Source organism: Pinus tabuliformis, chromosome 3_2, assembly GCF_031772625.1.
Source record: "Pinus tabuliformis cultivar Carrire ecotype Pingquan chromosome 3_2, CPIR1, whole genome shotgun sequence".
Lineage (NCBI taxonomy): Eukaryota > Viridiplantae > Streptophyta > Pinopsida > Pinales > Pinaceae > Pinus > Pinus tabuliformis.
Genome location: NC_142302.1, coordinates 141,319,028 through 141,333,389, shown reverse-complemented (window position 1 = coordinate 141,333,389; position 14,362 = coordinate 141,319,028). Strand labels below are relative to the sequence as shown.

The 14,362-nt window shown below is 34.7% G+C and overlaps 1 protein-coding gene across 1 annotated transcript; it reads right to left on the bottom strand.

Moving 5' to 3' along the window:
• Positions 1-552: 552 nt before the first annotated feature.
• Positions 553-14,063, bottom strand: LOC149180220 (FRIGIDA-like protein 3). The gene is made up of 2 exons (XM_089413809.1): positions 13,916-14,063; positions 553-1,001 (listed from the first exon to the last, which is right to left on the bottom strand). Exons 1-2 carry the CDS (start codon positions 14,061-14,063, stop codon positions 553-555), a joined length of 597 nt encoding a protein of 198 aa, XP_089269935.1.
• Between the last annotated feature and the right edge of the window lie 299 nt (positions 14,064-14,362).

Below are 14,362 nucleotides of genomic sequence, written 5' to 3'. Positions count from 1 at the left end.
ATGAGTGTGAGATTGTTACAGAATATTTGAGATTGGTTATATCCACATCTCCAATAAATAAATTTTATAATAGCTATGTCAGCGTGCGACCATTTTTGTAAGTAAACAGTTCCCCACTCATGAAAGGCCTTATGACACTTTACCATAGTTGATCATCTTCAGGTGCCTTTATTAATATCAACAAAATAACTTACGTACAACTTTCTACCTCATAAAAATATGTCTACCTAGTAGAGGCCACTCAGTATCTGCCTTGCATATGAAATGTTGAGATCTAAAGAAAAGACTACCAACCCCATCAACTTAGAAACTCGTTCACTAGACTAAACAAAAAACATTGGGAACGTTTACTACAACCGGGATTACCAAAATTTATCTTCAACTCAATCAGCCACAACCAAGTATATTGATAAAATCCACTAGTCCCTCAAAAAAACCAAGCCAACCATGAATTCCAGAAAAACAACAAAAATCCTATCTACCAAAATGGATGGGAAATTTTGCTAGCCTAGCCACTGAGGCTAGAACACCAGCCAACCAACCTGGCATTTTTTATTCAAGTCCAATGGAACAACAGAGTTCAGGTGTCTGCCTGCGCCGTGCAACTGCAAGAACAAGCGTCCATAAGTCATCTTTATCAAAATCTGATGCAATTCCAAAAGTAGCTAAAAGTTGCAAGAAGGTCTGGGCCTCCAACGAACTGCCATTGGAAACATCTCCTTCAAGGTTTATCTTCGACTTCCATTCATGTGCAATACTTTTGGCTTGCTCCTTTATATTTAAGGGCAGAACTGGATGTTCAAAACCCAAAATAGGATCTTCCAAAACAGGTAGAAGAGATTCCAGTAATAATGTACAGGCTCGATGTAGAGCCGGGAGCCCAGTCTCTTTCTTGTCACTTGAATTTTGTTCAAGAGAATAAAACCCCTCCAAGGACTCTAACACTAACCGTGATGGGTCAATTGTAGAGTTTAATGCAGAGGGAACCTCATTGCGAAACCCTATTTCCAATTGCAAAAGTCATTAAGAATGGGAAGAAAGGATTTAGGGATTAAATATCTGAAAATTGTTATCTTTAAAGTATTATAAAATGAGTTTAGATATTTATATAACAATAATAATATTTAAGTGACTTTGAATAATAGTAGTAGTCTCAAATTTTGAGATTTTTGTAGCCATTTATTGATCAATTGCAGCAGAAATGGGTTACAGGTCTACTATTGAAAGGTTTGTGTGTATAATTCTTGCTAATGTGTGTCTGTTGATCATCAGTTTGTGTTGGGTGAGTTTGACTACAAAGATGCTCTGCATAAATCTATTATGTTTTTGTAGGCTCAACATACAGTCCAGTAGTAGCTAGAGGATAAGGTGGAGAGGAGATTCTGCTCTCACAAATGGACAAATCCAAAATGTAATAACAATATTTTCTCATTTTGGTATTGCCATTTATTCATGAATGTTTTAGAAATGTTGTTTCCTGACTTGATCCTGCAAATCCCGCAAATCCTTCTACTTCACACATATTGCAAGGAGGGCCATCAAATAGTAGAGAGCACCCCAGTCAAAAGTTGTTTGTATTTCTACAATGGCACACATTTCTTACAAGCTCAGGCTGCAAGCCCTCTTTTTGTTATGGCTTTCACATCCTTCCCCTTGTTTGTTGCAGGTAAGTGGGCTTGTATTCTTCTGTTCTTAATTGCTTGCTTTTGATGTATCCCTCGAGAATCAGGGTGCTCTGCCCTTGGGGTGTAAGCAGATTGGTAAAGTGTTGTTTAGTCCTGGGCTATGTCACTAGGTAGAAACCCAGAGGATAAGGTGGGTATGATTGTAGAGCACTGTGTCTCTTTCCACAATCATTCTACATGCATACTTTCATAATTCTTGGTAGCTACAACAGAGGATATTCTATCAATACTGGCGAGTTTCTTTGTTCAGTAGGGTAACTGATTGAGAGTGTGTTTTTTGGTGTGCAGGTTATGGAAACTGTGAATATATATCGCAGTGAGTGATGAGTGTGAGATTGTTACAGAATCTTTGAGATTGGTTATATCCACATCTCCAATAAATAAATTTCAGCAGATTGAGATTCCAAATAAAGAAATTCAACAATAGTGATTTTAATGTGTTTACAAAGATAAACCAGAGATTTTTTCCAAATATCTTGAAGTGCATTATCAGCATTTAGCATCTCCAGTAAGGAAATCCAACGATAATGCTATTGATATGTTTACAAAGAAATACAGTATTTCTATATGGGTCGTTTGGTGAGTATTATTGTATGTGACTGCGTAAATTATGTACGATCCCACGATGTATATCAATGCTCCTCTCGTGGGAGTCCTAGCTAAGCTCCATAACAACAACATGGAATCATAGTTTGAATTCAAAAAGTTATGATAGTTTTCATAATGAAAATAACGAACTTAATGATGCTCATTTTTTGGAAGTTGTCTCAAATTTTGAGATTTTTGTAGCCATTTATTGATCAATTGCAGCAGAAATGGGTTACATGTCTACTGTTGAAAGGTTTGTGTGTATAATTCTTGCTACTATCTGTCTACTGATCACCCCGAGACTCAATTGAAGCAGCTACAAAAGATTCTCACGATAATTCCTAGGATACGCTGGAGTTTATTGAGCTTGAAAGTAACCGCCATTATTTTAGAACGCATTTCGACAACGATCCCCCTCAAACTCCTTTGATGGCACTTACTTGGGGCCGAAGACGATGCAGTTGATTTAGTGGAGAGAATGCTTAGATTCAACACCTGGTGTGATTCTACTGGAGCTTATTACGCTTATTACTGGCAGGCAGCCCATTGAACCAGAAACCCTTATCATGTTTCATTCACAGACGTTGATTGGTCAAAGGCATTTATCGCGGGAAGGTCATATGTTCAATCCCACAAATAAATAAAGAATGGCTCCTCTTAACATGATGTAAATTGAGTACCTTGTTCAGTTCGGTGACCGCCCTCCAATTAGAGAAGAGAAATGGAGGAAAAGGGCAAACAAAAGCTGTAGAGAAGCCTTTTATTTGGGCATGAGTAGTTGCAATTTTGTTGAGTTTTTTTGGTTTTTGGATTGATCCATAAACTCCTTTTCTGTTGCATCACAGAGACAAGAACACCCACTTGGGAAGTTATAGCTTTCTTCATCTTTCACAGTTTGTGCACGTCCATTGAAGTTGGTATTAGAGAAGCGTCGGCTTGCCTCTTGATTCCAAATTCAAAATAAATAGATTGAGCTTTCATGTAACACAAAAAGTAATCATGAATTTATACAAATTATACTGATTTATGAAGAAACCATGACCATGAAAACTTCGTATTTTCATTCAAAACAACATAAAAAACAATATAAGTCTGAATGCCATTGTTGAATTTCGATTAATATCATGTGTTACTACTTTAAATGGGATTGAAATAACCTTTTCTTTGCATAAATTCAAAAATTTGTTTTAAAAATTCAATTCAAATACTCCTTATAATCTAGCGTTTATAGATGCCTCTTGAGGAATAAAAAAAATCAAATCCTCATATATCTAGTTATCTTTTTACGAAAAGCCTGGACATGAATTGATGCCAAAAAAAATCTCAAAAACTTAACTCCGAAAAATTGATTTGGATAGTCCATATAAATGTAGACAAATGTCTTCATAAGAATAAGCGGATCAAATCGATATATAAGTTTTCCATTATTTTTTCATTTTTATTAGTTTTAGTTTTTAAATAATAAAATTATAGGTTTTATTTCTCCAATGACATATCTGTTGATCTCTATGTAGATGAAACAAAGGGAAACAACTAGAAACGTGATGCCTTCCTCCTTTCACAACACAGAGCTAAGTGCTTAGGTGTGCACTTATCGTAGAATAGTTGAAATCTCTGTTGTGTGGTATGAAGAGAGCAGCCGTTATAAGAATGATTACTTTTTATAAAAAGATGAAACAAAGGGAAACAACTAGAAACGTGATGCCTTCCTCCCTTCACAACACAGAGCTAAGTGCTTTTGTTTGCAATTATCGTAGAATACTTAGCTAAAATCTTTGTTGTGTGGTATGAAGAGAGCAGCCGTTATAAGAATGATTACTTTTTATAAAAAGATATTAGAGCATATGTTATTAATGCTTATGCTATCTATATGGTTCTTCATGTATACTAATTCTAATATGGATACTTAGCTGAAATCTCTGTTGTGTGGTATCAAGAAAGCAACTGTTGTAAGAATGATTACTTTTTATAAAAAGATATTAGAGCATATGTTATTAACGCTTATGCTATCTATATGGTTCTTCATGTATACTAATTCTAATCTGGATCTTATATCTTTTACTTCTGTCTTTTTTTGTATGTTTTACTTCATTTTTTTTGTTGGTAAATTTCTCTCTCATTAATATGATTTAATAAATTTTAAATTTTAGATAAAATAGATTAAGATAGGGCATACCAAATTGAGATTTTGACAACCGCCATTTGAAATCTATACCTAATTTTAGCTCTGTTATTTACTTACAATCTGTCACATTAAAATCTCTTAAAAAAAATGTTTTCATGGAAATTGTTCATCAATAAAGTTATTAAAAAATCCATAATTCAATCAAAAGACATCTAAAGTGTGGAACCTTTATATAAATGTAAAATCAATGAATAGTGTGAAGTTGATAACCTGCTCAAAATTCTGACAATAAAAGAGGTGAACAACCTAACGAATATCAGCACTCTTGGTTTTGTTTTGCTATACATTTGGTTTACAAGTGGAGAAATGGAAATTTAGTTTTGATTATAAAAATGGAAATAAAAATGATTTGGAAATGTTTTTTTAATGTTTTAAAATTGTTTTAGGTATTAATAAGTGGAAACCAGAAAAAGAAAAAGAAAAGAAAAAAAATGATTGGAGATAAGCTTTTTATAATTTTGTAAATGTTATTGAGCTCAATTGCTCAAACAAAATATTTATAAAAGGTAATTGACTGGTCTGTGGATGAAGCAAGCATTTGGAGCCTAATTCGTGAAGTCTGACAATAAAAGAGGTGAACAACCTAACAAATATCAGGTTTTGTTTTGCTATACATTTGGCTTACAAGTGGAGAAATGGAAATTTAGTTTTGATTATAAAAATGGAAATAAAAATTATTTGGAAATGTTTTTTTAATGTTTTAAAATTGTTTTAGGTATTAATAAGTGGAAACCAGAAAAAGAAAAAGAAAAGAAAAAAATGATTGGAGATAAACTTTTTATAATTTTGTAAATGTTATTGAGCTCCAATGCTCAAACAAAATATTTATAAAAGGTAATTGACTGGTCTGTGGATGAAGCAAGCATTTGGAGCCTAATTCGTGAAGCTAATCCAAGAATTTAAAGTTGAACAGTGATGCCCTAACCAGACACCCAATAGGGCATAAACGATGGGTTTATTTTGAATCATCTTAAGGACATTTGGAAGGAATATTTGTGAGAATTCTTGAGACATTTTTAAGGTTAAAGTCTTGGCATAATTCTGAGGGTATGTCCAGAGAGTTGTTGCAAAAAAATATAAAGATATGAACTTACAAATCTGAGGTAGCTCCTGTGAGTTGGTAATGTATAATCTTTGTGGGAATGCTTGACACTTTTTTAAGGTTAAAGTCTTGGCATAATTATGAGGGTAAGTCAGAATGAGTAATGATAGGACAAACAACCTTGTATAGAAATTGCAATGATATTTTTCTTAAAGGTGACTTAATTGTATCACATTGATTTTGACATGACAACATCAGTAAAATGATATAAGTCGTTGCATCTGGTACACCTATGTTTGGTGCATTAATCACTGTATGAGATTGAAGGAATCTCATGGAATTCTCTATTAGAACTATTGCTTGATTGACAACAGCATGAACCTTGTGTTGTACAACAAGCTAATCCAAGAATTTAAGGTTGAACAATGATGCCCTAACGAGACACCCACTAGGGCACAAATGATGGGTTTATTTTGACTCCTCTTAAGGACATTTGGAAGGTAGATTTGTGAGAATTATTGCCACATTCTTAAGGTTAAAACCTTGACACAATTCTGAGGGTAAGTCCAAACATTTGTTGCAAACAAATACAAAGATATGAACTTACAAATATGAGGCAGCTTCTGTGACTTGGCAATGTCCAAGCTTTCAACTATCCCTTGGTATGAGTGAATTTTGTATGCCCAGTTTAAGCTTATCCAAGAAAAATAGTCCAACACCAATCTGTGTCCTTTCTTGAGGCTATTGTGGAAGATTTGTTCTACAAAACTACATCATACTTACATATTGTGGTCCAGGTTTTAACAGTGAGCACTAAAGTTATTTTAGTTAGAATGAGTAATGATAGGACAGACATCCTTGTATAGAAATTGCAATGAGGTTCTTCTTAAAGGTGACTTAATTGTATCACATTGATTTTGACATGACAACATCACTAAAATGATATATAAGTCATTGCAACTAGTACACCTATGTTTAGTGCATTAATCACTCTATGTGATTGAAGGAATCTGTCACATTCTCGATCAGAACTATTGCTTGATTGACAATAGCATGAGCCTTGTGTTGTACAACAATTGTATAATTGGTGCATTAATCACTGTATGAGATTGAAGGAATCTGGTCGCATTCTCGATCATAACTATTTCTTGATTGACAACAGCATGGGCCTTGTGTTGTATAACAATTGTATAATTTGACTGTGAAGGATTTAAGGAGAAGTAATGTTCTTTTTTCTGATCCTAGCAAGGATTATCAAATATACTATTTATTGGTCCCTGTGGTATACATTGTTTGGACCTTGTTTTCTCCCTTAATTGTAAGTGCATAAAAATATTAGATTCATAGGACAGGGTACCATTAATCATGTGATCCAATGATCTTGGACGTTTTCTGATTGAATTCTTCAAAACTTATTTCCATTTGATCTTCCAAAATGTGAAGATAGTTCTATTGGTTGGAACAATGCTACAACTTACAAGTTATAATAACAGAGATTCTATTCTGCATAATGCTTTCCACCTTGCAATCTTTTTGTGGATATGGTTAAGCAATATTCTCTTCAAGTAAACAATAAATTCTTGTGTGTAGAGTCATTGGGTTTACTATAGTAATGATCGTAACATTTTGCAGTCTTTTGTTTGTTGTTATGTGGTTTAGTGGTTGAGACAGGGCATTACCATGTTAATGACCCAAAGTCAAACTTAGAGATCAGAGCCCTCAATTATAAGTTGGTTGAATTTTATGAGATTTATATGCAATATTAATTCAATAATTAAAAAAAAATATAGACTTAGGCACCCTAAATCAACTTTAATTTATATATCTTTAGAATTTCATTTATGCTACATATTTGTATCTTATGTAGATTTTCCTATTCCCATGTTGGGATTGTTCCTCAATTTATGCCTTACAGTGTTTCCTTTGCAACATCTGGTGCAAATGCTAGTATTTATTTAAGTGAAATCTTTACTGATAATGATAAAACGCCCATTTATACACTATAATTAATATATATATAAAGTTGTGAATATGTTTATGCTTACGAGAAGCTTACAAGAAGTTGAGTGAGATGTCACCAAAATAAAGTAAGCAATCCGAGTTTCACATGAAAGCGGTTTCCAATTATATTTATGAGAAGTTAACTCACATTAACACCTTAAATTTGGAGTTAACACCTATCCTAATTATCCAGATGATTGTATGTGCTTCTGAGTGTGAGAGTGCTAAAATAAATTGGGTTTTGTTAACTTCACAATATGGAACCTGGTAACATGCAACCGTAATGAAGAAAGAAACTCCAAAACATTAAACATATTTTATTGGAGTCCGTGATTTGAATGGAAGATATAAATATAAAAGAATTCCTAAGACGCCACAGTGCACGTTGTTATTTTTAATGGCAGATACAAATATAAAAGAGTTCCTAAGACGCCACATTGCACGTTGTTATTGTTAGTGGGTCTAGCATCAAGTCGTGTGATTATTAGTCTTGAGTTAAGTTTAATTGGTGAAGTCTTTATAGTTAAGAAATATTTATTATTGAGAGGATATATGTTAAAGATTTTTGTACGGCCACTTAGTTATAGCTATAAGACACTCGGATTTTGAACGAAGAATGTTCTTCTCTGTTATTAAGACTTATTGGTGGTATTTTCATAATGAGTTCATCATAATGGGTATGCTATTGGTGGTATTTTCATAATGAGTTCATCATAATGGGTATGCATAAAATTTGGTTGGTCATTAAGGAGGTGGCCTTTGTTTGGTTGTAGCGATGTGCTTTATATCTGGACACATGGAACACTAGTGTGGCAAGATTTTATATCACATCACAATTCGTAAATGTGTTAGTCAAAGCGATTTAGCATGCAGTTGCGAGCGTTAATCCCCATGTGTGGTAAAATGCTCGACTATACATTCCCTTATGCCGGCTTGGAGATGGGTTGCCCCTCTCATGACGGATTAGATGCTCTGTGCTCTCCTTTGATAGTTGAGATAAGCTTATTTATGAGCAAATTATGGTTCATAGTATTGGCACAATATTGGAAGGCAAGCCTATGGCTTCATTCTATACACCCAACTCACAATGGAAAGCATACCAGCACCTCTCCTTATACCACATGCTCATACACTTACGTCTCAGGGGATTTATATTTGCATGGCTATGGTTTCAGGGTGGCAGAGGTTTTGGGTCACGTTACAACTCTCTATATATTGGCAACATTCTCATGTTGCACACAAATACAGACGTATTTGCTTCCATGCCTTCATTGTTATTATTAAGGAATGCTCCAGCAGAGGTATTTGTTAGTTGTTGTCAGCTTATATGATTAAATATTGTTCCTACGCCAGCTTTATCATTGTTGGGTGCTCATTGGGTACTAGGGTAATCTCTCAACCTATCTCTTTCAAAGTGTCTAAGCAACGTTTGGTTATTGTCTTGCAAAGGTCGATCGGTCTCTTTAAATTCAATCTTGGGTCTACAGTGATTGTGCTTACGTGTCATCCTATTGAAGTTAAGTTAACAGTGGGTTATACATTGTTTGCTGGTAACCACTCATGTTTTCTCTCTTGTCAAGCTCTATTGTTTACTTCTCACAAGGGTCAATGTTCTTTGTTCTTTTTCTTCATAATTCCAGGTTTGGACCTTCGTTTGAACATGTTGCAGTCCTTCCCTTGGCAGCTTCCGATAACTTGGACCCTGTCAGGGTTTCCTTCCCCTGTCCTGTTTTGGTGTGCGGAGGTTAGTACCATGGTACCTTCTCCATTTGGTTTTAATTGGGCCATTGGGATTTGTTGCAATGTAAACTTGAAAGTTAACGGTGATGTAGAAAATCCTGTAGATTCACAAGCTCATGTAATATACTAAAACAAGAGACAAGAATATACTTCTACTCTTTACAACGGAAGCCCATAAACACTGAGCAAACAATAATCAATAGAGGAGGAGAATCAAAGGCACATAACACAATAAATATATGGGGAAAGCCACAGCTCAAAACCCCACTATCTGTTTTGTATTAATCCAAAAAATCAAGATGAAATTACAATGCTTGTTCTCTCTAGAACAATCCCAGCACTCAAAAAATTCAATTTCCAACTCATAAGCAAGCTCAAGGCCAAAGCTTAGCCAATTCATAAGCTCTCCAAGTCTCTATTCCAATGTGTAATTCCTATGAATGATAGCTTGTATTTAAAGAGAAATAAAGCCTCTAAAAATAGCACAATCCCTCAAGGATCAATTCCTGATTGCATGCACTATCAGTGCAACTCAGAAAAATCTAAAACAAATAGTACACTGTCCCTGCACTCTAGTCTCAATTGAATCAACATGCATGAATTTCTGATGGTGGAATCTTCAGTTAACTAGAGTAGCACAAATTAGGTCACTAGTGTCCCAACTGACTGTTTACTCACTATTAGTTCCTGAAACTGATTGGAACTAATTTAACTGGACTTAACTCAATAAATTGAGTTAACTTATTACAACTCATTCATAACTCATCCTTAACTCCTATAAGTTAGGAAGAACATCTACATGTCTTCTAAAAGACTTCCAATTCGAATTTCCTAAATTAACTAAGTTAATTAAACTTAATTAATTATTTTCAAATTGCTATGAGAAAATAATTCTATTTTAATCCACAGTTTAATTCAAGGACAAATTAAAATGGAATTTCTTGTTGCCATTTCTCAACAGGTGAACCATTACGTCTATTGAACCCTCTTGTCACCTTGTTGTACCTTCATGTATCCAAGTCCATTCAAGTGGGTTGTTCTACCACCAGTGTTAGCTCTTTGTATTGTAGGTTTATTATTGTCATGACGCCACGGTTATGCACTCTCACTGGCAGAGGCGACACTTCGAGGTCTCCTTTCAATGTGTCATCAGAGATTGATTGGTTGGGAATCAGTAACAAACTTCTTTGAATTTGCGCCACTGGAGGTTTGAAAATAAATTATTCAGCTCGAGGCTAAGGAATTCGAAGATCAGGTTTACTTCTCAAACTCAAAGCTAAGAGGAAGTAGCCTCAAGTGGGTATCAGACCCGGGGAAGTTTCGCAACCAAAGGATCCACTTCCTTCATTCCATCAATCTACACCATCAAAACGCTTCTCAGAATGGTCATCAGAGACAAGCAAGTAGACAACTACAAGCTCTTTGTTGGTCAGGGGGATTTAAAGAGAAATATGGGAGACATTAGATACAACTTGGATGACATAGTTGTTTGGTTGTCTCGCATAGAATGTTATGTCGTCTCTGACTCAGACATAGTTGAACGAAAACCATTAGGGGCCTACTGTAATCAATGATCCAGCTCAAGCCTATCCTCAGGCCAACACTACTACCACATCATCAATCATAATCTTGGACTAAAAAGTCCACCAAGAAATTTGAGTGTTGGTCTACAAGGGATAAAATTGGGGTTGTTTACTCTCAGGATGTAGTCAGTTTTCGTTATTTTGACATATATATGTATTGCGGTAGATAGTTTTTCTTTTCCAAAGAGTTATAGTTTATAATAGCAAACTTATTTTAGTTTCTAGTAGAAAAATTAGATAGGCATAAAACTCAGTTTTAGGATATTCTAGCCTTTTTCTTTTTTAATAGTTCAAAGCATGTCTACTCAGATGAATGTTTTTGGAAAGCATTGAGGAAGTGGTTGCAATGTAAACTTTTCTTCTCCTCATATTAATAGACATTAGGGGAATTTTGAGGTCTAAAATGGGTCTCTTAAGGAAATTATAAAATAATAGTGGGAATAATAAAATAAGTTTAGATTACATCATCAAATTTTAGAGGGGAAAAAAAACTATTTTTTCAACTGGTATTTTCAACTTATATCCCTATGGATTTACTCAAATTTCGAGCGAAAACACTTGTTGGATGCATAATTTGATTCCTCATCCAAGGAGTACCCATGTTGCATACTTTCAATGGACCCCAATACATGAAAAATGAGAGAAACATGAAAAACATGATTGCAATCACGTTTTTTCATGTATTTCTCATTTTTCGTGTAGCAGGGTCCATCAAAAGTATACAACATGGGTACTCTTTGGATGAGGAGTTAAATTTTGCATCCAACAAGTACTCCCACTCGAAATTGGAGTAAAACTTTAGGGAGATAAGTTGAAAATACGAGTTGAAAAAATAGTTTTATTATTTTATAATCTTTTTACTTTTTTACTCCAAAAATGGTGAATCATCCCCCATGGTTGACATCATCATCTAGAATCATATTGGTTCTTATAAAGTTTATTTTGGTTGTAGATTTTTCTTAGGAGGCCCATTTTAGACCTTAAAATTCCCCTGATCAATTTACAAAAAAAAAAGAGAGGCTATAGATTCAAATCTCTCGACACTTTTGAGGTCAGACTCCGTGGTTGAGCTCGCAGGAAGTATCCCTTCGGGTGGATCTACCTGATACAAATATTTCACAGATGTAGTAGTTTCTGTAAACCACATAGAAAAAAAAGTTTTATTTTTACTTCTTGTTATACATATGATGAGATCAATAACATACCTCTTTACATGTGATGTAACTAATTATGGCATGCCGTTTGCACAATGGTTGCAATTTCAATGAATACCACATTGACATTAGTGGTTGTAATATTATTTTTTCTTATTTGGATCAACTATGCGTGCATTCCCCTATGATAATATTGATCCTCCTTTATGAGAAGAGGAGAAACACACAGGGGAATTTGTTGTTCCAATAAGTTGAAGATTAAATTACATATTTATACAACAAAGGGTAAAAGTATTTCATTCATGCAATGGTTTCCAAGTCAACAATGGAGCTAACAAATTCCAATAAAGGTTTTTTTATAACATTAAATCTATAGATATTCTATAGATTCCATCCCATCGTAGCTCTCATTCCCAAAATGTCTAAATTGTCTACATTTTTTAATTTTAGGACTATATCATTTCCAGTCACATTAAATCAACATTGTCAAGGCATATTTCTCTAAAGCAATTTGATTTTTAGACAATAGACATATTCAAGATGCAGTGGTAATCACGCATGAATGCATTCATTCTAACAAATCTTGTTAAATGGAGGTGTGCCTTATGAGGATTGACTTGATAAAAACTTATGTTAGTGTGGATTGGGAGGTTGTAAGGGCTTTCAATTGATTTCTTTTAGGCATCTAGGGGCCTTAAACAAGGTTGTTCTCTATCCCCTCTTCTGTTTCTTCTGGTTATTGACGGATTAAGTAAAGGGATCAGTGAAGCACATTATTTGGGAATAATAAGAGGATGTAGGATGACTGAGAATATAAAAATATTGCATCTTATGTTTGTAGATTATCTCCTCTTCATAGGAAAGGCCACAATTTCTGAATGGCATGCCTTTCATCAAATTCTTTCCAACTTCAGGGAAACCTCGGGATTATATATGAACAAAGGAAAATCAACCTTAATCTCGACAGATAAGGAGAAGGCAATGATATTGGAGATTGCAAGAATTTTTGAGGTGGTTTCAATCTCTATGGATGGTGGTTTTAGATATCTTGGTTTCTTTTTAAACCAAATAGATATGAGATTAAGGATTGGAATCAGCTTGTAATAAATTTAAAGCATAAGATGTCTCTTTAGTCACATAAGTGGCTTTCGTTGGGAGGGAGTTTGGTTATGATTAAATCGGTCTTATAGAATATATCACTATATTGGATGTATCTCTTCAAGCTGCCTAAAGATATTATAAAAAGAATTTATTCTATCATTTCAAAGTTCCTTTGGGCTAGTCCAAAACTTAAAAGAAAATACATTTAGTATGTCTAGAAATGATTTATTGGCATGAGGATGTTGGAGGATGGGGTATTAAGGATACAAAAAATTTCAGTAAGGATTTACTAGTTAAGAACTTATGGAGAGATTTAGAGGGAAAAGGAATTTGGTAGCAAAGTATTAAAGAAAAATATGTAAAAAATAATTATCTTGAGACCTGGATTAAAGAAGGAGCTCATGAAAAGAAGGTGGCATCATATTTGGAGGAGTATGATGTGTTGAAATGTGGCAACAAGAATATTCCAATTTTAATTTGTTCTTGAATTAAAATTGAGAATTAAAATTCAAATTTAGTCTCACCAGCTGCTTGAAAAATAATTAATTAATTCATCTTGGATTAATTAGTTGGAGAAATTCAAGCTAGAAGTCTTTGTGAAGTCATGCAACAGTTATCCCTTAAATTAAGTAGATTATCCCTTAATTAAGGAGATAAGTATGAGTTATAATTAGTTAGCTCAGTTAACTGAGTTATGTCCAGTTAAATTAGTTCCAAACAGTTTGAGGAACTAATTGTGAGTTCAGTTAGTTAATGCATGCATGCATCAAACTCCGCGTGAACTCCTGCTCCTGGATCTGGGTTCGCACAAACTCAAGGGTCGTCTGCAAGCCTACTGAGGGCGTTGGCGACCTCCGGCAGAGCCTCCCTCTCTTCACAGTATTTCGCTTCCCCACACAGACACAACAGCGCGTTGCAAGGGAAGAATAGGAGCGACCAAATGTCAAACTTCGCTGCTGCGGCCGCTGAGCAGTCAATGTACATGGCATAAATGAAAACCAAGCGTTCGAGAGGCAGAAGACCACGTGATTCGTAGTATTCATGGCGAACTATTTTGAATGAGAAATCTCATCGTGCGACTGTAAAAACCGTAAAACGACCTCTTCTGCCAAACTTTTCCTGGTACATTTTGGGTTTTAGATTTAATCTTCTGCAGCTAGATCTGGATCTAGGCGGCTAGGTTCTAGATCTAATCTTCTACGGCTAGATCTAGATCTAATCTTATCTTCTGCCTTATTTTTCTGCGGCTGGGTTCTACGGGGAAGTAAAATATGGCTCTTAGC